The sequence below is a fragment of the Schistocerca cancellata genome, chromosome 7 (assembly GCF_023864275.1).
Source record: "Schistocerca cancellata isolate TAMUIC-IGC-003103 chromosome 7, iqSchCanc2.1, whole genome shotgun sequence".
Taxonomy (NCBI): domain Eukaryota; kingdom Metazoa; phylum Arthropoda; class Insecta; order Orthoptera; family Acrididae; genus Schistocerca; species Schistocerca cancellata.
This window is the reverse complement of record NC_064632.1, coordinates 96,536,266-96,561,752: the sequence shown is the minus strand read 5'-3', so window position 1 is coordinate 96,561,752 and position 25,487 is coordinate 96,536,266. Positions and strand designations below refer to the sequence as shown.

The 25,487-nt window shown below is 39.3% G+C and overlaps 2 protein-coding genes across 3 annotated transcripts in view; one reads left to right on the top strand and one right to left on the bottom strand.

Moving 5' to 3' along the window:
- LOC126091941 (probable phospholipid-transporting ATPase IIB) overlaps positions 1 to 25,144 on the top strand; it is a 501,129-nt gene extending 475,985 nt beyond the window's left edge. For both annotated transcript variants that reach the window (XM_049907268.1, XM_049907269.1), the window contains exons 18-19: positions 9,856 to 10,059; positions 20,170 to 25,144. In XM_049907268.1, the coding sequence (XP_049763225.1) occupies positions 9,856 to 10,059; positions 20,170 to 20,303 (338 nt within the window). In that variant the 3' untranslated portion in view covers positions 20,304 to 25,144. The remainder of the gene's footprint in view (positions 1 to 9,855; positions 10,060 to 20,169) is intronic.
- LOC126091943 (probable phenylalanine--tRNA ligase, mitochondrial) overlaps positions 23,430 to 25,487 on the bottom strand; it is a 26,592-nt gene continuing 24,534 nt past the window's right edge. Inside the window, exon 6 of the mRNA XM_049907274.1 lies at positions 23,430 to 25,317. Within this exon, the coding sequence (XP_049763231.1) occupies positions 25,150 to 25,317 (168 nt within the window). The 3' untranslated portion in view covers positions 23,430 to 25,149. The remainder of the gene's footprint in view (positions 25,318 to 25,487) is intronic.

The window sequence follows — 25,487 nt, the reverse complement described above, 5'->3', positions numbered from 1 at the left end:
GTATAAATAATTTAGGTTTCTAAGGCATGGACCTTGCCGTTGGTGGGGAGGCTTGCGTGCCTCAGCGATACAGATAGCCGTACCGTAGGTGCAACCACAACGGAGGGGTATCTGTTGAGAGGCCAGACAAACGTGTGGTTCCTGAAGAGGGGCAGCAGCCTTTTTAGTAGTTGCAGGGGCAACAGTCTAGATGATTGACTGATCTGTCCTTGTAACACTAATCGAAACAGCCTTGCTGTGCTGGTACTGCGAACGGCTGAAAGCAAGGAGAAACTACAGCCGTAATTGTTCCCGAGGGCATGCAGCTTTACTGTATGGTTAAATGATGGTGGCGTCCTCTTGGGTAAAATATTCCGGAGGTAAAATAGTCCCCCATTCGAATCTCCGGGCGGGGACTACTCAGGAGGACGACGTTATCAGGAGAAAGAAAACTGGCGTTCTACGGATCGGAGCGTGGAATGTCAGATCCCTTAATCGAGCAGGTAGGTTAGAAAAATTAAAAAGGGAAATGGATAGGTTAAAGTTAGATATAGTAGGAAAGTGAAGTTCGCTGGCAGGAGGAACAAGACTTTTGTTCAGGCGAATACAGGGTTAGCAGGTCAATAGACACACAAACATACACACAAAATTCAAGCTTTCGCAACCACCGCACATACACAGACTGTGTATGTGCGGTTGGATATGGGTGTGTGTGCGAGTGTATACCTGTCCTTCTTTCCCCCAAGGTAAGTCTTTCTGCTCCCGGGATTGGAATGACTCCTTACCCTCTCCCTTAAAGCCCACATCCTTTCGTCTTTCCCTCTCCTTCCCTCTTTCCTGATGAAGCAACCATTGGTTGCGAAAGCTTGAATTTTGTGTGTATGTTTGTGTTTGTTTGTGTGTCTATCGACCTGCCAGCACTTTCGTTTGGTAAGTCACATCATCTTTGTTTTTAGATATATTTTTCCCACATGGATTGTTTCCCTCTATTATATCGAATACAGGGTTATAAATACAAAATCAAATAGGGGTAATGCAGGGGTCGGTTTAATAATGAATAAAAAATAGGAGTGCGGGTAAGCTACTACAAACAGCATAGTGAACGCATTATTGTGGCCAAGATAGACACGAAGCCCACATCTACTACAGTAGTACAAGTTGATATGCCAACTAGCTCTGCAGATGATGAAGAAATTGAAGAAATGTATGATGAAATAAAAGAAATTATTCAGATAGTGAAGGGAGATGAAAATTAAATAGTCATGGGTGACTGGAATTCGGTAGTAAGAAAAGGGAGAGAAGGAAACGTAGTAGGTGAATATGGATTGGGGCTAAGAAATGAAAGAGGAAGCCACCTGATAGAATTTTGCACAGAGCACAACTTAACCATAGCCAACACTCAGTTCAAGAATTATAAAAGAAGGTTGTACACATGGAAGAAGCCTGCAGATACTGACAGGTTTCAGATAGATTATATAATGGTAAGACAGAGATTTAGCAACCAGGTTTTAAATTGTAAGACATTTCCAGGGGCAGATGTGGACTCTGTCCACAATCTATTGGTTATGAACTGTAGATTAAAACTGAAGAAACTGCAAAAAGGTGGGAATTTAAGGAGATGGGACCTGGATAAACTGACTAAACCAGAGGTTGTACTGAGTTTCAGGGAGAGCATAGGGGAACAATTGACATGAATGGGGGAAAGAAATACAGTAGAAGAGGAATGGGTAGCCTTGAGAGATGAATTAGTGAAGGCAGCAGAGGATCTAGTAGGTAGAAAGACGAGGGCTAGTAGAAATCCTTGGGTAACAGAAGATACATTGAATTTAATTGATGAAAGGAGAAAATATAAAAATGCAGTAAATGAAGCAGGCAAAAAGGAATACAAATGTCTCAAAAATAAGATCGACAGGAAGTGCAAAATGGCTAAGCAGGGATGGCTAGAGGACAAATGTAAGGATGTAGAGTCTTATCTCACTAGGGGTAAGATAGATACTGCCTACAGGAAAAGTAAAGAGACCTTTGGAGAAAACAGAACCACTTGTATGAATATCAAGAGCTCAGATGGAAACCCAGTTCTAAGCAAAGAAGGGAAAGCATAAAGGTGGAAGGAGTATATAGAGGTTCTATATAAGGGCAATGTACTTGAGGACAATATTATGGAAATGGAAGAGGATGTAGATGAAGATGAAATGGGAGATACGATACTGCGTGAAGAGTTTGACACAGCACTGAAAGACCTGAGTCGAAACAAGGCCCCAGGAGTAGACAACATTCCATTAGAACTACTGACGGCCTTGGGAGAGCCAGTCCTGACAAAACTCTACCATCTGGTGAGCAAGATGTATGAGACAGGCGAAATACCCTCAGACTTCAAGACGAATATAATAATTCCAATCCCAAAGAAAGCAGGTGCTGACAGATGTGAAAATTACCGAACAATCCATTTAATAAGTCACGGATGCAAAATACTAACTCGAATTCTTTACAGACGAATGGAAAAACTGGTAGAAGCTGCCTCGGGGAAGATCAGTTTGGATTCCGTAGAAATATTGGAACACGTGAGGCAATACTGACCCTACGACTTACCTTAGAAGCTAGATTAAGGAAAGGCAAAGCTACATTTCTAGCATTTGTTAACTTAGAAAAAGCTTTTGACAATGTTGACTGGAATACTCTCTTTCAAATTCTGAAGGTGGCAGGGGTAAAATACAGGGAGCAAAAGGCTATTTACAATTTGTACAGAAACCAGATGGCAGTTATAAGAGTCGAGGGACATGAAAGGGAAGCAGTGATTGGGAAGGGAATGAGTCAGGGTTGTAGCCTCTCCCCAATGTTATTCAATCTGTATATTGAGCAATCAGTGAAGGAAACAAAAGAAAAATTTGGATTAGGTATTAAAATCCATGGAGAAGAAATAAAAACTTTGAGGTTCGCCGATGATATTGTAATTCTGTCAGAGACAGCAAAGGACTTGGAAGAGCAGTTGAACGGAATGGACAGTGCCTTGAAAGGAGGCTATAAGATGAACATCAACAAAAGCAAAACAAGGATAATGGAATGTAGTCGATTTAAGTCGGGTGATGCTGAGGGAGACTGCCAATGGCAAGGAAAGCATTTCTGAAGAAGAGAAATTTGTTAACATCGAGTATTGATTTACGTGTTAGGAGTTTCTGAAAGTATTTGTATGGAGTGTAGCCATGTATGGAATTGAAACGTGGACGATAAATAGTTTAGACAAAAAGAGAATAGAAGCTTTCGAAATGCGGTGCTACAGAAGAATGCTGAAGATTAGATGCGTAGATCACATATCTAATGAGGAGTTATTGAATAGAATTGGAGAGAAGAGGAGTTTGTGGCACAACTTGACTAGAGGAAGGGATCAGTTGGTAGGACATGTTCTGAGGCATCAAGGGATCACCAATTTAGTACCGGAGGGCAGTGTGGAGGGTAAAAAATTGTAGAGGGAGACCAAGAGATGAGTACACTAAGCAGATTCAGAAGGATGTAGGCTGCAGTAGGTACTGGGAGATGAAGAAGCTTGCACAGTATAGAGTAGCATGGAGAGCTGCATCAAACCAGACTCCGGACTGAAGACAACAACAACAACAACAAGGCATGCAGTCAAAAGATACAGACCTCTACAACTTTTGGAGTTCTGTCGTCCTCACTTACATATAATGTTACGGTATGTTGCTAATTTTTGCTTTTGGACAACAACTGAATGAGAAACAATTTTTGTGCCATGTGCCCTTATTCTGTATAAGGCATCTATTGTGGCCTGGAATATGTACATATTTTTGTTTATACCGTTATGTTTGCACTGTTTTTTTTTTTTGCACTTTGGGACAATTTATATATAGGCTAAAAACGGTTCTAGCAGTTTTCTTTTCTTTGATGTACTAATAATTGAAAGTTCAAAGTACAGTTTTTATGGACATTGTTCTACATGTTGTGTTTTTGTTCCATTGTTGGTGCTGTTCTTCTTCTTATAATGTTGTTTTCCAGGCTTCACACCTGATCACACCAAAAGATTCTCTCTCTCTCTCTCTCTCTCTCTCTCTCTCTCTCTCTCTCTCTCACTCACACACACACACACACACACACACACAAATAGATCACAGATATCACAAAGATGCACTCAATAGTTGGCAATAACATTTGGCAGCACTTAGGAAACCACAGTCCTCTTGGTACTCATAGAAAAAACTGAATACAACACGTACTCCAGCAGTGCAATATTTACAAAATAGGCATAAACAGAAAATAATGGAACTATCAATAAGAAAGACGTAATCATACATTTACATTTGGGATGCGAAACCACAAGAACACCAACATATATTTCGCCAATGTTTAGTTAATGTGACAAACAGAACTACACGAAAAAGAAAATATGCCCTTAGAAACAGGGTTGAAACATTGCACCAACAGCAGGTTAAACAACCAATATATGGAATATCTCATAGCAGAAACTGAACACATCCTTACATGTGAAGAATAACAAAATAATTGTGACATAAACACTGGACTGACAAGAGCATAGCGAAATACACACATAATAAGAAAAATCACACAGAAGGAGCCACCGTGTAATAATTAGAGCAGACAAGGGTAATGTACCAGTACTTATAGGCAAAGAACAATACATCACGAGAACCAAGGAATACATAAATGACAATACCATACAGAAACTGAAATCGGACCCAAGTACACGATTTCAGGCAAACCGGAAATGAACACAGGAAAACATAGAACATGCATTCACTGATAGACAGAAATACTACAAAACACAGAAGAATCAATTAAGAGCAGTTATTAATTTCAGGGCAGCACCAACATACCACATGGCCAAACATCTCCAAAAATTAATCACAAAACACTATAAAGTAGAAAACAACAGAACAAGACCTAATAGATCACAGCCAGAAATAAAGGTAAAACATACAGCATCACCGATTTCATTCAACATAGGCAACATATGTACTTCCATCCCTATCACAGGAACAATAGAAGTCATAGAACAAAATCTCGCATCCCACAGCAACCTTGTTCCAGAAGCAGTAAGGGAAACAACAAGTTTGCTCAGACTGATAACTGAACAAAACTAGTTACAGTTTGAGAATGAATATTACCTGCAAAGTGATGTGCTGCTTAAGGGATCCCCAACATCAGGAACTGTAGCCAACATTTTTCTCAGTCATTTACAAAATGAGATACTGGAAAACATATGTGGATGACATTAATTGTCTGATATATATGTCCCAAATGGAAAAAATATATGAACTCCATTTTAATATCAACAAAGCACACCATACATAAAATTCACGTTTGAAAAAGAAGACAAAATAAATTTTCTTGGCATAACAATAGTAAAAGTAAAAGGCAAACATTCATTTAACATTTTCCGAAAATCACTGGTCACAGACACAATTATACATTCCATATCTAATTGTCCCCATAACAAGAAGTTTGCGCACTAACACATATGTTATATAGAATAAACAGGGTTCTGCTCAACAAGAGAAACTGTGAAAAAAAAAACAGGGTTCTGCTCAACAAGAGAAACTGTGAAAAAGAAGTGAATATGATCATACAAATAGCTAGAAGCGTTGTGCAAGACACACATGTAGTACACAGACTCAGTCAAAAAACTAAAACCCAGATACAAAACAAATGCAACACTTCCAACATCTCCAGAATGAAAAAACATTCACAAGCCATAAGCTCACAAACATGCACAATGACAATGGCACACAGAAAAGAAGCAGATGGTACACCATGACTTATACAAATTAACACACACAATGGCAAACATACTAAAGAAATGGGGCTTCCAAATAGCATATAAAACTGTGCAAACCCTGTAATCAAACTTGAGCCAACCAGCAATCAAGAGGGATAAATTCCATGGATCAGGAATATACAAACTTGAATGCCAAAGTTGTGATGCAATATGCGGCTCAAAATGGCTCTGAGCACTATGCGACTTAACTTCTGAGGTCATCAGTCACCTAGAACTTAGAACTAATTAAACCTAATTAACCTAAGGACATCACACATCCATGCCCAAGGCAGGATTCGAACCTGCGACCGTAGCGGTCGCTCGGTTCCAGACTGTAACGCCTAGAACCGCATGGCCACTCTGGCCGGCACAATATATGTAGGCAGGACATGCATTTATTTTAAAACACAGTACAAAGAACATATCAGCCATTAAAAGAATGAAACAAATCATTCCACATTTGCAGAGCACTTAAAATACCATAACCAACATTCTACAAATGTGGAAGATTTGAGAATAATCAGAATAAACAACTACAACAAATACCTTATCCAAATGTACGAAAACTACCACATCCAGAAAACCATTGGTGAAAACAAATATGTGATAAATAAGTGAACACACATCAATACAGAGACTCTATCACACTTAAAAAAAGAAATGATAAGATAAAAATCATTTCACATGCAGCCACATTGAAACAAATGCATATCCCCCCCCACCCACCTCTCTCTCTCTCTCTCTCTCTCTCTCTCTCTCTCTCTCTCTCTCTCTCACACACACACACACACACACACACACACACACACCTCAGATATCACAAAACTGCATTCAATTGTTGGCAGTAACATTCAACAGTTGGCAACACCAACCAGAACATAACATCAGAACAAGTGTTCTGTTTCTAGTGCTATGAAGACTGAAAAATAAAATTTCAATTGGCAACTATTAAAACAAGAACAACCCCAAAAAGGAACAAAAACACAACATGCAGAACAACATCAACGAAACCTGTAAGTAGAACATACTATATTATAGAGTTATTACATCCTAGAAAAACAACCTGCCATAACAGTTTATAACCTACATATAAATCATCGCAAAATGTAAACTAAATAGTACAAACAAAAATATGTACATATTTCAGGCCACTGGAAGAAAGACTTGCAAAGAATAAAAACAAATTGTGTATGACACAAAAATTGTGTTTCATTCGATTGTTAACTAGACTATTCAAAAGTAAAAATTATTAACATACCATAATAAAAGGTACAAACATGTGCTCATATATTTTGATATGCACAAACTCACTCATCAAAACCTGTAGATGAGTTGTCTATACATATATTGGGTGTGATTGTAAAGCACATGCCTGGACACTGAGAGGTCATGGGATCAAATTTCATTCAGATCATGCATTTTTTTGATTGTCATTTTAACCTGCCCTTCACCACTCACCAATGTGATGAGTTGCCAGAAAGAACATGTGGTTTGGATTCCATGTTAAACTGTAGCTTTCCCCGGATGTGGTAAATTATGGACATATGAGCTGCCATCCTATAGAAAGACTTTCACCAGTCCATTAAACCATTTGAAACTCCTCTTCGTGTTATTATTATTATATGGAACCCGTAGAGTGCAAGTCCTACCCCACTCACCCCATTTTTCCCGTTCTCCCAACTTGTTAATGGATTTCTTGCTTCTTTTTTCCAATGACCAATACCTATTCTTGGATTGTCATTACCAGCCATTAACATCCATTTCTGGATGAAAGCTATCTCTAGACTTTTCCTTGCGTTGCAATCTTCAATGATAGTCTTCTGTATTTCTCCTCTCTGTTCCTTAATATTAACTGTCCATCTTCCAATAGAAACAAGCTTTTCTTATGTGTCTCGTAATTTGGCAAACAACTGCTTTCTACCATTTAGCATCTGTTTGGTTGGCTAAATGTTTAGCCTACCTCAACCTAATTTTCTTAGCAATCCATAATTAAGTCTTCAACTCCAAATTGTTCCCTCATATGTTTGTTTGCTTTCCTGTCTCTTGTAGTAATTCCCTATGTGCAGCCATCAACTTTTGACGGGTTTTCTTTTTCAAAGTCAATGCCTCACAGCCATAAATCAAAACTTGCAATACACACAACAGGAGAATTTCCTTGGCTGTTCTGTACTGTTACCTGATCATGTTACTCGGATTCGCCTCCCTGATGAATATACCGTTTTCGCAGCAGAGCTCCACGCGATCCTGAAGGCACTGGAGCGGATGAATCGTGTTCAGGGCAATCAATGTCTCCTCTGCTCCGATTCTCTTAGTGCCTTACAATCATTGCAGAATCTGTACCCAACTGAGGAGATGGTCCAGCTGATATATGACGAACTGTACTGGCTCCAATGGCGGGATAAGGAGGTGTCCTTCTGCTGGGTGCCTCTGGTCATGTAGGAATATGGGGCAATGAACAGGCCGATCGGGCTGCCAAGGAGGCCTGCAGAGAGCAGGATATGGTCCAGTGTCCTATTCCCTTGCAGTCTGTCATTTCTGCACTCCACAAGAAGTGCATGGAGTTGTGGGAGCAAGAATGGCTGGCGGTGACGACCAATAAACTGCAGTTGGTGAAGTCAACAACTCGGCCGTGGCGTACCTCCTGCTGGATGCTCAGGTGGGAAGAAGTGACCCTCACGCGTCTTCAGATTGGGCACTGTCGTCTCACACATAGCTTTCTATTAGGGCGGGAGGATCCCCCGATTTGTGATTCTTGTGGTGTGCACATCTCTCTCCAGCACATTTTAAAAGACTGCATTTTATACCGTGATGACTGCATTTTATACCGTGATGCAAGGACAGAAGCACAAGTTGATGGGGATCTGCCCTGTGTTTTAGCTAATGATGAGATGTGTGTGTCTAGGGTTTTGAAGTTTGGTTTTGAAGTTTTGTGATGTGTCTGGACTCTGGCCTAAACTTATAAGTTTAGCCTATAGGCTGGAGGTTTTAGTGTATTGCACAGTGACTGGCTCCTCCCCTTGTCCTTGTGGTCAGCCAGCCACTACCATCTGCTACCACTTTTTTCCTGAGTTTTCCATGTTTTACTGCTGGCGGCATGCTTTGTCCCATGCTTCGGTGTGGGTAGGCACATAGTTTTCCAAGCTTGTTTCCTGTGTCTTACGTTCTGTTTAATCTTATTGTTCCGAGTCTTTTCTTGACACCCATCGCAATCTGTTACTGAGCGGGCGCTGAAGACCTTGCCGTCGTGTGCCCTTAAAACCCTCTCCATCCATCCTCACATCCATGTTGGAAGCCTGGTTTCAAAAACACTATTTTATTTACCTAAAGCACTCTGGCCATATTTGCTCATCCCACCAAAAAGTTGTTGTTTTCAGTTGCTCTCAACACACAAACTTACCAACTGGTTAGACCTCATTTATTATATCTTTTCAGCCCCAGGTCACATAACTGGTGTCATTACTAATTTCAGCTGTGTAGATAGTCATAAGATTGTGTTTTTTAAAAAGACAAAGAGGGATAGTAAAATGCTAACAAACAAAATTTAAAACTGAAACTTAACTTTGTATACAGCTAACATACACTTGAATATATTTCATAGTAACTTGTCATAAGGGTACATACAATACCAAAATTTAAACTAAATCGCAAATATCATTGGAAGTTTCTGGGGTGGGATACAGATAATGCTGTTCATATTATATACTAGTTTGCAACAGCAGTTAGTGCAGTGGTAACAACTGACAGTTGTATGGTTATATTTGTGCAGTTTGTTGACGTAGAACTTATATTTTACAACCAGGCAGGGAAAATTATCAACACTATCAACCTGGCTGAAGTGTAGGCAAGGACATCTACTCTTGACAAATAAATTAAAAGAAAATTGTCAACTACTCATCCCAAATAAGTTTTTAATAAAGCATTCAGTCCTTGCAGTTTAGACCAATTTGACAATACAGTATCTAGCTGGAGCCAAAAAATAACTACGCTTTATTACATTCAACAGCATTGTTTAATTTTCTGACTCTAACTAACGTCTTCTGTGTTAACTAATTTTTTATATTTGTTTTGTAAACAATGAATTTCCTTTTCAGGTGGTGTTATAATGTATGGGGCCCTTATACTGTTTGAAGATGAGTTTATTCATATTGTTGCCATAAGTTTTACAGCATTAATCCTTACTGAACTGATTATGGTTGCATTAACTATCAGGACATGGCATTACATTATGGTACTAGCAGAGTTCTTCAGCCTGGGTCTCTATATCCTGTCGCTTATTGTTATGAAGGATTCTTTTGGTATGTACAAGAATTACTTTGTAGTGCTTTCCATTTTACTGCATATCATCTCATTATATACATATCTAAGAATTCTATATTTTAACATGGTCCTCATTAATTAGCTTCCCAAGTACTGGTTTTTCTGTTATGAGTATACTGTCAAACTGGTAGACAGGCCTGAATTACTGCCCTTGCAGAAAAGCCTCAATAGTAACCCTTTTAGCTAATTGTGGAGGGTTCACCACCAAACACAAAGTTCATTAATGATTTTATCACTGATTAAAATATTACAAGCTATGTGGACATAAATAAATTAGTTGTATGAGAAATTTGTATTTCATTGCATTTTTTATAGCATGAACTAGCTGCTGCAGTGTAAGTCTGATGACCTGTCTGCAGCTTTATGAGACTGATGCACTTCTAAGCAATTACTATGGATGAAATTATGGGTTATGTGCCAAGTAACAACAGTGTCTTGATGGAATGTGTGGACAAGTTTGCTGTTTGTCATCTTCAGGGCAAGTGAAATTTCAAAATATTTGGGAATTACACATCGAAAAAAGTTTTGCATCACCTCATTTCCAGAACTCCTGAAGATAGATGTTGACCATGGGTATTGTATCACAGACACAGTCCCTTTGACTTTTCAGAGAGATGTCACTAAACCTGCCCAAAGATGTAAACAATCATGCATGAGCAGCGCTTATGAGACGGAGGGGGTCCGAAAGCCGATCAGTTCCAGTCATTCCACTAGGAAAGAGGTACACGGCTCGTGTTGTCTGTAGTTCAACCATGCCTAGATGGTCAATACGAAAAGTGTAGCTTGGGAACTTCTGTTTTTAAAACAAATGCTTTATCAGCTGTGGATCCCAAAAAAGAATTCTCCTTATAAAATAGTGGAGAAGATATGAGAGAGAGTGCATGGCACATGGCCATTGTATTGTCTACCACACTCTAGACAAAACAGTAAAACAGTATGTGACCTTTGACATAGGCCAAGATGTCCCCAATATTGTGTGTTAGATGAAATGTGGGGTTTTTGTGTTATTTCTTGATGGTTCTTGGGCAAACTCTTTGCCTTTACAAATGTCTGCTTGTGTCTGAGTATATGCAGACGGATATGTGTGTGTGTGCGAGTGTATACCTGTCCTTTTTTCCCCCTAAGGTAAGTCTTTCCGCTCCCGGGATTGGAATGACTCCTTACCCTCTCCCTTAAAACCCACATCCTTTCGTCTTTCCCTCTCCTTCCCTCTTTCCTGACGAAGCAACCATTTGTTGTGAAAGCTTGAATTTTGTGTGTATGTTTGTGTTTGTTTGTGTGTCCATCGACCTGCCAGCGCTTTTGTTTGGTAAGTCTCATCATCTTTCATTTTAGATATATTTTTCCCACGTGGAATGTTTCCCTCTATTATATTCTTAATATTTCACATAGATATACACTGAAATTTAGTGCAAATGATATTTTTTCTTAATCAAGGATACTACTAAAATGATACAAAGTGCATATGTAGATTACAATTGATGCTAAAACACAAAATGTTTTTCACTACACTCGGCATTTGAAAATGTGCAATTTATCATGACACAAGCCTGGATTTTGATACAGCCAACATGAAAAGCACATTTAAATTTTACATGAAGCTTTAGGATATAGGTTTTCAAAGTGAATTTATCTGACACATGATTTTACTTGTACACACAGGAAATTTCGTAAGCTGGCTTTTGTACATAAATATAAGAAAATAAATGTGCAACATGCACAAATTTTTCACGTGGCCTTCTGAATTGGTTTGTGAATGATGAGTATTTAATTTTAGTATATCTCTGTAAAACAACGTAAATTGTGCACAGTGTCTTGGAAAAGTGGACTGGAAAGGCCAGATAAAACCGAGGAAGGGGGAGGCTCTGGAGAGGAGGGTGTGAGCTCAGAATGAATGAAGTTCAGGTCATGTGGCAGGTGTGGATGAAGGTGTGGAGCAGAGTTTAGTGGAGTCTGAAACCTAGAGGGTTATGGAACTGATGTGTTGTCTGCCAGTGGGTGGTCAACTCTGCTCTTTGCCACATTTTGGCAGCTGGTTGGTAGTCATGTCTGTTGTGTTGGCTGGAGAGCCAACACCGTGTTACTAGAGGAGGCCGAAATGCAACGTTTTAGCTCACGCAGGCTGGTGTGAGGAGGGAAGAACTATACTGATGTGAGATCTGGAAGATGACAAGGAATTAGAATTCAGAAAGCAGACGTAAGTAGTTTGATACTTAACTTTAATCCATTCATGTTGAATGTCGCTCTTGACTGCACATGATTCACAATATCAATATCAATAGTTACTGAATATGGCGCCTTGCTAGGTCGTAGCAAATGACGTAGCTGAAGGCTATGCTACACTGTCGTCTCTGCAAATGAGAGCGTCTGTAGTCTGTGAACCATTGCTAGCAAAGTCAGCTGTACAACTGGAGCGAGTGCTAGACTAGACTAGACCTGCCGTGTGGCGGCACTTGGTCTGCAATCACTGATAGTGGCGACACGCGGGTCCAACGTATACTAACGAACTGCGGCCGATTTAAAGGCTACCACCTAGCAAGTGTGGTGTCTGGCGGTGACAACACAATCCTCCCCCACAAATCGGCGGACGGTTGTGGTATAAGGCCTCCGCCCGCCGTGGGGAGGACCCCATGTTGACGTATGCGACGAGGTGGGGAGCCTAACAACAGGCGAGGCTATGCCACCCGCACCCTGCCATTCGGACCGCGGGGAGCTAGGGAACGCCTGAAAACCTAGTCCAGGGTGCACGCCAACATGCAGTGTATGCGCCCGTAGAGAGACGGGGGGCCGAAGGGTCGACCTTCATCGGGCCGGGGCACCCGACAGGCGAAGACAACATATGGTCCGGAGCGGGCAAGAGTTCCAAGTCGGAGGACAACTGGTAATGGGGAGCGATCGGCGACGCATGACCCAGGGGGGCGTCCGGCTGCTGCAGCGACGCGTCCAGTGCGGGCATCGCCAGCAGGAGAACAGGCGGCGGTGCGTGACCATGGGCCAAAATGGAAGGCAGCTGTGGCTGTAGCTACTCGACAAAAATCAATCGGAAACAGTTTGACCATGTCATCAGTTTCCGAATCAATGAACATGCAAGCAAATTCGGAGAAATCGAATGCTCTATCCTCAGCAACAAGCAAACGGGACAACACATCGGCGTTTCCGTGCTTAGCAGTGGACTGATACAAGATCTCGTAGCGTTACTGCGAGAGGAAAATAAACCAGCGAAGGAATTTCTGTGCTGTACGTGGAGGTACAGGCTTGTTCGGATGAAAAAGCGGTGTCAAAGGTTTGTGGTCTGGTAAAGTGACGACCATACAAGAAATCATGAAACTTTGTAACACCAAATACGAGAGCCAATGCTTCTTTCTCGATCTGTGAATAGTTTCTTTGCGCAGACGAGAGCAATTTGGACGCAAAGGCAATAGGGCGATCGTGCGAAATCCCATGAATCGACCATCAACATAAGGGGCTTCTGGGGATCGAATGGTGTAAGGCAAGTATAGGAAAGAAACGCTGATTCCAACCGGTGATAGGCGTGATCGCATTCCGTCGTCCAGGCGAACGGAACACCTTTACGGCATAAGCGATGAAGCAGAGCTGAAATGGAAGAGGCATGTGGCACATATCAGTGATAATGGTTGATTTTTTCCCAGCACACTCTGTAGCTGCTTCAAATTCTGCGGCGAAGGCAAGTCTTGTATGGCACGGAAGTGCGTGGGACTGGGATGTATGCCTTGGGCATTGAGTAATGTCCCAGGTATGGCAAGTCACTAGCAAAAAACACACATTTGTCCTTCCATAAGTGACGACCATTGTGTCGCAAGACCTGAAATAATGTTCTGAGATTGGCTAAATGTTCTTCTTCCGTCTTTCCGGAGATCACAATATCGTCCAGATAGTTTGCTGCAGTAGGGACCAACGCACAAACAGTTTGTAGATATTGCTGAAACAATGTAGGGGCGGATGCACACCCGAATGGCAGTCGTTTGAATTGATACAAACCAAGATGTGTGTTAACCACCGAAACATGCTGGGATTCTTCGTCCACCAGTATTTGCAAGTACGCATCAGCTAGGTCCAACTTTGAAAACTATTTGCCCGGGCACAGTATGTCAAAAAGATCTTCCAGGCGGGCTAAAGAAAAAGTTGCAATCACTAGTTGTGAATTCACTGTTGCCTTGAAGGCCACACAAAGTTTCAACTTTCCGGAAGGTTTTGACAAAATTACTAAGGGTGATGCCCAGAGAGGCGCCTGCACACGTTCAATTACACCTTGTGATTCCAAATCGTGTAATGTTTTTGCAACCTCATCATGCAATGCGTGGGGAACATTGCGCGCTCTGAAAAATTATGGTTGTGCGTTTACTTTCAGTTCCAAATGTGCTTTATAGTTCTTAGCGCAACTGAGGCCCGGTGCAAAAATGTCTGCAAATTCTTCACATAGACAAGAAACACTGTCTGAAGGCACAGTCTGGTTCACTGATAGGACCTGATGTACTATAGACAAGTTAAACAACTGAAATGAATCGAAACCAAACAAGTTCACAGCAAAAGAAGAACGAAGGACGTAAAATGACACAAGTTTTGTTTGTCCTTTGTATGTTGCAAGAAGGCTGCACTGATCTAACACAGGGATCTCTTGACCTGTATAGCTAGTTAACTTAACATTTGCGGCACACAGTGGAGGTGTGCCCAGCAGTTTGTAAGTGTCTTGATTGATCAGTGAAACTGCAGCTCCGGTGTTGAGCTGGAATGGTATCACTTTGCCATTAATGTCCAAATCTACAAAAAGTTTATTGTCCTGCTGACAACAAGAGCGACTGTCTCGTGCAGTGTGAACTGACACTGGTACAAAATCACTTGTGACTTGATGGGAGTTCGGGCGTTGTCGACACACACTATTTGTGGGACGAACACGATCACTGTTAGAGAGAGTGGCACTGGGCAGAGTGGAATGAACGACATGAATTTCCATGGGCGAAGTTTCATGATCCTGAGTATGCTTGGTTCGATGCCAATTCTGGCGCGAAGCAAAGGGCCTGGAATGGTTTTGAGTTTCCAACCTGAGCTTTTTCTGGCAAACACTCTGAACATGTCCTTTTTTATTACAGTAAAAGCAAATAGCTTGGCATATGATGGGCAATTCTCACGCAAATGTTTAGTAGTGCACCGCAGGCATGATTTGAGCACTGCATTTGCTTGCCAGTGCGGCACACGTGGCTGAGAGCCTGGCGGCAGCGGCGCGGCCAGGCGCGAGGGCTGTTTACTGCTCCGTGCAGCTCGCCCGGCGGGCCGGTGAACTTGACACACGGCTGGCGAAGTTTCAAATGATTCCTGAGCAAAGTCAAGTGTGTCCTGCCGATCCAATATGTCCATCACTTGTTGAAGGGAGGGATTGTCTAGTTTCAAAATCTGTTCCCTTATACGAACATCAGAAACGTTCCGTGCAATTACATCACAAACCATAGTATTTGAATACGGGAGTCCACATTGACACTCAAAAGCACAATCCCTAGTAAGGCCTTGCAAGGTTGCAACCCACTCCCCATTAGTGTGACCTGCCGTACGTTTTGTACGAAAAAAGGTATACCGTTTCACAACTACATTCACTGATTGTTTGAAATATGCATCTAATGCAGACAAAATTTCTTCATAGGACAGAGTTGCTACGTCGCGTCGGGGAAATAATTTTACTATCACGCGGTAGGTTTGCACTCCGACGGACGACAAAAGAAAAGGCTGCCGCTCGTTACCTTAAATTCTGTAGGCGGCGAAATGGAATCCAAATTGGCGTGACCACTCCGTCCAGCTTTCCAGTGCAACATCAAAAGGTCTGAAAGACGGTGCAAAGGCGTGTTGTGGCTGCGTTAGGGGTGAAGTGGCGGCTGCCACATCGTTTTGCATTGCACGTTGACCCTGGATGAGCTGTCCGAGGGCATCCAGTAATGCCTGCGTCTGCTGATTCTGTTGTTGTTGTTGTTGTTGTTGTTGTTGTCTTCAGTCCTGAGACTGGTTTGATGCAGCTCTCCATGCTACTCTCTCCTGTGTAAGCTTCTTCCTCTCCCAGTACTTACTGCAACCTACATCCTTCCGAATCTGCTTAGTGTATTCATCTCTTGGTCTCCCTCTATGATTTTTTACCCTCCACACTGCTCTCCAATGCTAAATTTGTGATCCCTTGATGCCTTAGAACATGTCCTACCAACCGATCCCTTCTTCTTGTCAAGTTGTGCCACAAGCTCCTCTTCTCCCCAATTCTATTCAATACCACCTCATTAGTTATGTGATCTACTCATCTAATCTTCAGCATTCTTCTGTAGCACCACATTTCGAAAGCTTCTATTCTCTTCTTGTCCAAACTATTTATCGTCCATGTTTCACTTCCATACATGGCTACACTCCCAATACAAATACTTTCAGAAACAACTTCCTGACATTTTAAATCTGTATTGGATGTTAACAAATTTCTCTTCTTCAGAAACACTTTCATTGCCATTGCCAGTCTACATTTTATATCCTCTCTACTTCGACCATCATCAGTTATTTTGCTCCCCAAATAGCAAAACTCCTTTACTACTTTAAGTGTCTCATTTCCTAACCTAATTCCCTCAGCATCACCCGACTTAATTCGACTACATTCCATTATCCTCGTTTTGCTTTTGTTGATGTTCATCTTATATCCTCCTTTCAAGACATTATCCATTCCGTTCAACTGCTCTTCCAAGTCCTTTGCTGTCTCTGACAGAATTACAATGTCATTGGTGAACCTTAACGTTTTTATTTCTTCTCCATGGACTTTAATACGTACTCCGAATTTTTCTTTTGTTTCCTTTACTGCTTGCTCAATATACAGATTGAATAACATCGGGGACAGGCTACAACCCTGTCTCACTCCCTTCTCAACCGCTGCTTCCCTTTCATACCCCTCGACTTTTATAACTGCCATCTGGTTTCTGTACAAATTGTAAATAGCCTTTCGCTCCCTGTATTTTACCCCTGCCACCTTTAGAATTTGAAAGAGAGTATGCCAGTCAACATTGTCAAAAGCTTTCTCTAAGTCCACAAATGCTAGAAATGTAGGTTTGCCTTTCCTTAATCTTTTTTCTAAGACAAGTCGTAGGGTCAGAATTGCCTCACGTGTTCCAACATTTCTGCGGAATCCAAACTGATCTTCGCCGAGGTCGGCTGTGCGATAAAATTCGGACAGTACATCTGGAGATTGTGGCGAAGCCATGACACAATGAAATCAGGGCAGTATAGATAAGAACACCGTTTTGACTCGTCGCCAATGTTGTGTTGGCTGAAAAACCAACACCGTGTTACTAGTGGAGGCCGAAATGCACGCGTTTTAGTTCACACAGACTGGTGTGAGGAGGGAAGAACTATACTGATGTGAGGTCTGGAACATGACAAGGAATTAGAATTAAGAAAGCGGACGTAATTAGTTTGATACTTAACTTTAGTCCATCAATGATGAACGTTGCTCTTGACGGTACATGAGTCACAATATTATCTGTTCAGAAGACATTGTAACTGAATGTGGTGCCTTGCTAGGTCGTAGCAAATGACGTAGCTGAAGGCTATGCTACACTGTCATCTCTGCAAATGACAGCGTCTGTAGTCAGTGAACCATCGCTAGCAAAGTCAGCTGTACAACTGGGGCGAGTGCTAGGGAGTCTCTCTAGACTAGACCTGCTGTGTGGCGGTGCTCAGTCTGCAATCACTGATAGTGGCGAACCGCGGGTCCAACATATACTAACGGACCGCGGCCGATTTAAAGGCTACCACCTAGCAAGTGTGGTGTCTGGCGGTGACACCACAATGTCCACATAAAATACTGTGCAGAAAGTACAGCAGAGCTTATATATATGCTTCACATGACCAGTAAGGTACGGTATGCCTGTGACAGGACTGGAATAGGCTGTCCAGAGCAGGTGTGTAAGACAGACCTTGTGAAAAGAGACTGGGAGCAGTTATGACACAAGGTTATTTCTTAGATTGGGTTGGAAGGATTGTGGGTAAGATGTTCTTTCTGAGTATGAAGATAAGTAATTGAAGCCTGGTTAAATTAAAGTGTGGGCGTGAGAATGAGTGATGAGAGGGCTGTTTCTTTGCAGTTGGTTTGAAAGCTCAAAATATTCCGTCAGTTGATGCACAGTTTTCTCCAACTTGATGGAGTCTTTGAGAGGATCAGTATCCAACAGAATTCTAAACAACAAAAGTACATCTGTATTATTGTGTGGTTCTATGAGTAGAGATTTATTAAGTAAATCAACCAGAAAAGAATGTGAAGTAACTCTTCCACAGCTACTGTGCTCATGATTCTTTATTATTTCATAACTAGTGAGTGGCCTCATTCTCAAACGCTCATCATCATTAAGTTCCACAATGCAATAGAATAAAAATGCTGCCATGGCAATAAATTGTTTAGTGGCAATGGCTTACTACTACTGTTTTGTGAAGCTCAGTAATTGTGGTGGCTGTATGTCACATCTATTTCAGTATGAAACATGTTGTGATTTGCATGCCATTGGTTGAAGTTCTTTAAAACTTTTGACATCCTACCTTGGTCTTTTTTCTCTTTACAGAGTGTGGGTTAATGTTACTTTTCATTAATTTGAAACTTCTTTCATTTTTCAGATTTAATATTTTTAACGGTACTTGCATGTTATATTTGTATACTGTCACTGCCATCAAAACCACCATGAGTCTACCATCTTAGCTTCTCAGTTTCACGTAAAGTCACCATAATCTACACTGTCACTGACCATGCATGATATTCTCTGTCAGCTTTCGACAAGTGACAGAGTTTCTTAGTTCTGTTAATTGTAGTTGTTAGCTGCCAATGTTTTCTTCCTGAATTTAAACAGGAGTTAAATATTTTTGCATTTTTGCGTAACCTTACCTGGTTTTTTCCATCTTGTGACAAATTTGTTAAATAGCTCAACATTTCTCACAAAACATAAGTTGCTCCTCATGACGTTGAGTCTCCTATCTGAGTGAGTGTACAAACTCAGGAAAATGGTTTAAAGTGCCAGGAAGGAATATTGGGCCTTCTATATTGTTTCAGTGTTACAAACATTCAAATAGGATGCTAGTGTCAGTATTAACGAAAATGAAGTGTGTCTTAGAATTTCGAATTGAAATACAATTTACATATTTAATATTTGGGTTATAACTCAACACAGCAGTTGCTACATGATGTAAAGTCTGCTATATATATATTACATCCTCTGTAACTTTTGAAGCTAAATGTTTTGTCAGGTTATGTTTGAATTTGTATTTGTAATAGTTTGGATGGCTTTACCTTTTCTTAAACATGATGCCATCAGTGTCAAAGTGAATCAAGTATTACCCACCGTCAAATTGCTTCTCAAAATATTTCCTTTAGATGTTTACAGGTCACAAACATGGTTAACATTACAGTTTGTCAGAAACCTTTCTTTCCTTTATTAACTTATGAGAATATAAACTGAACATTACAAAATTAAATATGTATAAAAAACAAAGGTAGTATCTTGACATTTATTTCTTCGTGTAAAATTATTATATGTAGAAAGTTCAGCATGGAAATTTATAGTGAAGCACCCAATACACGGCAAAAAGTCTCTCAGTGTCTGATACACGAATTGATCAAGTATTGATGTATCTGATATACTGTCTAAAATGTTACAAGCCCTAGAAATGCTTTAAGTATAAAATTTGTATTATGAGAATGTCGAAAGAAAAATATTATGCAGTGTCAGGGTACATATATTTGAGAAGAGAGGCTGGTCAGTATGTTAAGGAGTATTGAAAGGAGACCTGGAAATGGACACCATTAGCAAACAGAAATGAAAGGAAAGAAGATGATAGATATGAATATATTTGTTGCTAGTCAGTATTTCAAGATTTAAGTTCATGTATTACAGTCACTGTTATTCTGTGAATTATTATTATTAAATGGGTGAGATGACTACGTGTAGTTTCCATGTTGGTATTTCATAAAAGGTTTTCACTCAAGTTTCTGGTTTATGTTTTTGATGAATACTAGTGACCATTTGCTTATAATAAATGTATTTAATACTGAAAATGGAATTTATTGTTTTCAGATTTGAGTTTCATTCAGACAACAGATTTCCTATGGAAAGTGCTTGTGATAACTCTTGTGAGCTGTCTGCCCCTCTACATTCTCAAGTTTTTGAGGAAAAAATTTTCACCGCCAAGTTATTCTAAACTTTCATAACTGTCTCGCAGTTATGTTGATCTAAATATAGTCTAAAAATACATCTAATGTATGTCATTGAGAAAGCTCATAATGCCAAAGATTAGTGATATAACATAGTATGTATTTCAGCAGGACAGTTGCAAGAAGCTCAACACAGTTGACTGCATATGTTGTGTATTATATACAGAACTACATTGTGTTGAGCATTGTAAACCACTTTTTATGTGTGACATTCTGTTTTCCATTGACTGTATAGGTTGTGTTTTAACAGTCACTGTAGTGAGAAACTTTCCATGACTGATTTCTTAAATTTATTATTTATTGACAGTGGCAAAGTGCCGTAGATATTTATTATTCTTTCCTTTAAAGTCAAATGTTGCATCACAGAGATAGGTGGAATTTTGCAGCTTAATAATTTAATACATTTTAATCCCTGTAGGGAAAGATCCCTCATATACACACAATTTCAGCCATCAAGCTGACATACATGTTGTTGAAATGAATTTCATATGACGCTCATTATATGTGATAAACGTAAACAAGATATTCATGGCCTTTGGAAGAAGATTTTGACCCAAAGGGATGTACATTCTAGTGAGAGCATTTTTAAAAGTGAAACATTCATTAAGAAATGTCATGGCAATATTTTGTACATATCCAAATAATAATTTTTATATTGTTCAACTAATATTTGCTATATAAACCCATACTAATATATTTATACATACATGTATTTTTTAAAATAAGTTTATCATCCTAAAATAAAAAGTTGAATGTTTGCTAAGTAGTAAATGTAGCAGTGCTTGAATCTGGAATTTAGTTTTTTGAAAATAAGAACGAAGTGTATGTAGAATGTATGACAGTCTTTCATATTTTTGCATAAGAGAACAATACATGTGATTACTACATAACTGGCCTTTTTTTCACCATAGTATTTCAGCGTGGTGGCCTTTATGCTTTATGACATGCAAATTATCCCAGCTCGTCTCTCTCTAAAAACCACTGTTTTCCCGTTTATTTGTAGGCAGAAATTTTGTGATTGCTTGTTCTAGCCTTATCGAGTTATGCAGCACTGTTTATACTTAGTTGTAACTTTACCTAAAAGTTGTGTTCCCTTTTCAACATGCTTCTTTCAAATAGTGATTGGAGAATTTTGTGCAATTAAAAAGGGTCCCAGTTTGAAGAGTTATTTGGCAAGTTGGAAGGCATAAATTGTGATTTTTCCATAATTTTTTAATTTGTTTACTGCAGGCTTTCATTCAGTTGACATTTTTTCCCTTGTGTTGTAGTGCATTCAATAAGTAGTTGATAATTACATATTTTCCATGCAATTGGGATTGCATAGAGAACATTTTAGTAATGTGAGCATCTGAATATAGAACTGTGTTTTTGCTTTCACTTACCTTGTAGTCAAAATATATGTACCCTAATTACCAACCTATTGTGAAGTTGAAGCTCACAGCTCATACATTCCCATATTTATGTGGGTGAATTGGTAGTAGTGACTTCACAGGTTACAACAATGCAGCTGTGTTAAAGTCTTATTGCTTTTGACTTTTAAAAAAAGCAAAACTTTCACACAGTTACGTGCCACATCAGAAGCTCCTACATTCATGTAACCGTAATGCATATTGACTAATAACAGCATTTTAATACCAATATTAAGAACTCAAAACTACCAGCTGCATAATTTAAAGTATTTTGAAGGGTTATTGTTTTGCAGGAAATGCTACCTGATCACAAATTAAACAGGATGGACCACTTTATTGGGACACTGTTTGTTGTAGTGACAAATTTCATCAAAATAGCCAGTCTTTTGGTTGTGTGTAAGCATTTTACAACAGATGTATTCTTGCCCTCCATTTGCAAATGCCGTGTATGAGATTTGGCCCATGAGAGACTACTCATGCTACAGATATGTGTACTTACTTACCAGTATGATCTGTTGATGATAGCCACCATCAAAGCACAATAAATTTGAGTCAGTGTACATTTAAATTCAGCCCTTCCACCAGTCGAAACATATTCTAAATGTCACTTGCCATGATGCAATGTAAGATCACTGCCATTTTTGCTTTGGAATGCAAGACCATGTTAAACTCATTGTCACTGTCAATGAGTTAATCAATTTCAATTGCACTTACTACAAATTCACAATGTATCTGTATCTGAGTGGTAAAGGAATTCAAATACAGTTTTATTGTGTTTTTTACTTAGGATCATATTTGTAGTACCCATATACCATTTCATTTGTGGAATAAAGACGTCACTCCTTTTCCAGTGCACAGGTGATTTATTATGATGATGATGATGATGATGAAATCCCATGCTTCTTGACAGCAGAGGGGAATGGTGCGGAAGACCTGCACCGCCATACTAGGCAAGAGGTGGTTTGCCATTGACAGGTGATTTAGGCGGAGTTAAAAGACCACATGTCCATTTAACACTGCCTGTGATTCGTCATTAACTGGAAAGGACTACTACCCTTCTTCCACAAATGAAACAATGTGTAGTTGTTACTCATACGGTCTTAAGTTGAAAATGCATTAACTGGCTTTACACCCATTCACCTCTCATGTCTGGATGTAGTACCTTAATAATGTTGTTACCAGTCTCATTTCTTTTCTGCCAGAACACCTTTTTGTGAGCTTATCTTTTGCTAATGCTTCATATGCAAGGTTATATGGTTTCTGTTTTTACTACCATCCCAAATATTTCATAGACTTGCGTACAATGCCTACACATCGTACTACAGACCTGAAGACAATTGGGAGCCCATGGATAGCATTACTCAACTCTGTCTCCTGGTTAAGAAATGAAGCAAACTATTCAAACGAAATTTTTCCAAGGAACAGTCTTGGAGGTAGAGAATTTACATTTTGTGCTCTTTAACTGTGGGCAATTACAATGTCAAATCATTTCAAAATTTCATGTAGCAATTACTAACAGCGTAGTTTATCACATGCTGTGCAGTGCTCGAAGAACTATTTTCAAGTAGGAGGTGATGTGACTTACAGTTTCATAAACCGAGAAAGCTATTTCCAGTATCTTATTAAGTTTTTGAACACTAAAAGCTTGCTTGGGACAATAGTGTACAGTGGAGTGACATCTTACAAACCAAATTGTATATGTTTTTGAACCAAGTCATTGTCACAGTTCCCATGAAATTGACAAATCCTATTCTTGATAAAATAATGTTGGACTCCATATTGGTCAGCCACTCACTATAGCAAGGCAGCAGTAAAGTCAGGAATATGCCAATAACTAAATTCTGCAAAAATATAACTGTTTGCTCATTGAACTGCCATTGATGTTTGCAGTTAAAATCCACAGAATTTGTCCAGATTCAATCCTAGGAGCTTTTAAGTGTTGAAAGGTGGTTATTATCCAATTGTCAAAACCCAAGCAAATTGCTAGATTCTGTAAAACAGTAAGCCGACAGGTGAAACTTGTCAGTTGCTATACTGGGGAATGGTGAACAAAATGCAAGATGCAAGGCTTCATGTGAAAGCCATTATAAGGGGGGTCAAGCCACAACACTTTAACTTTGTTACACTACAGCAGTGTCAAGAAATGATGTACATTCACAACTATTTGACTTCTGTATATTGATAATTAATATCAAAGATATTGTCATCTCATATTAATCGGCATTTCGTAAAGGAAATGGATGCTGATGATGTGAGGAAAAGCTGTAGTAACTTTTGCAGTTTGTCCTTTACAGAAACTGTAATCTCCACATATGAATTTAGCAGTTTTGTGGAGAGTCCTTTTTATGCAGGAAATAATCACATATTCAATTAGCATTACCTGGCAGTTGTAGTCATTGGTTGTTTTGTGAATAGTTCCTATATCTGTGTAAGGAATCTTTCAGTATTTTATATCTGGATGTTTTATCCAGTATTTAAGAAGCTTCTGTTATTTATTATTGTATACAAGTTGTTCATGACTGGAAAATAATTGCAGCAACTCTTTGTTTTAAGCACTTTCAGAATATCTTTTTCTTTTTTTGTATTGTTGTACACAAATAATATATCTGCATTTACTTTCATTGAAAAATATTGAATCTCTATAAATCCATTGGTTGCATAGCAACAAGAGACTGCTTATTTGTGTGTTTACAGAAATTATCATTGTTGTTAGTACAGGAAATGCTTAGTGTTTTATGAGTTACTAACTGTTATTCTTATCAATACTTTTCCACTGTTTGATTTGTGCCAGTTTAGTATTCACATGGCAGATTTACTAGAGCATTTTATGTACTATAAAGCATTTGTAAATGTGCTTACAGAAAATGTGGGGAAATGCCTGAAGGTGTTTATAAAATGTCTTCTTTTCTACATTGTAAATCTCAGACTTTTTATAATCATTTATTCAGGACACAGTTAAAATGCAACCCACGTCAAATAAAAATTTATGAGAAGTCCAAGTACACTGTAAGTTTAGGTATTGAAAGCAGTAGCAGTTTTTGCAGCGCACAGATATGACTGAAGTTCATTGCTTTGAAAGCCAGAGAAAGGTGACTGAACATTTTGTAAGAGAAAAACACTTAGCCCCATTGCCAAAGAAAGACCTGTTGAGATTACTCTGTTATGTTTGTATCTTTTGGGACTGCCGAACTGCTGCTACTTGTCATGCCGGAAGTGGACTTCTGTTTTGGTTGACATAAAAAAAAATCTAATTTGTGGAATGCAGGTTTATTATACTTACTTATAATATATGTGATACTTTTGTGAAAATAGAGCCTGGGTTCTACATTTGTTTCGATGCCATATTGAATGTAATGTGACTCTGTTGTTGAAAGAATCAAAAAAATCTTTATCAAGTTGTAATAATAAATAACTTTATTTTAAAACTTTTTCTGTTATCTTATTGTAACACCCAGTATTTCTTCTGCCATTCTTGCAATACTGTTATGTATTTCATTTACTTCTTTCTGTGTCAGTGTCCTGCCCATATGCCTGTACACAATACGATAACAGTGACTTTTTAATCCTTTCTTTTTATGGGTGAATTCATCGATCAGGGAAATCTGAAAAAAATATAGTATGTAAAAACAGAATAAGTTACCTTTAATGGAAGCAACTATCAAGGTTAATGAGCAAAAGTGTTGAGTTCATTAATGTGTCGTTACTTTATGGGCATTAAAACCCTGTGTCTACCAATATCTTGTCCATTATGACATATTTTCATATGCTGTAA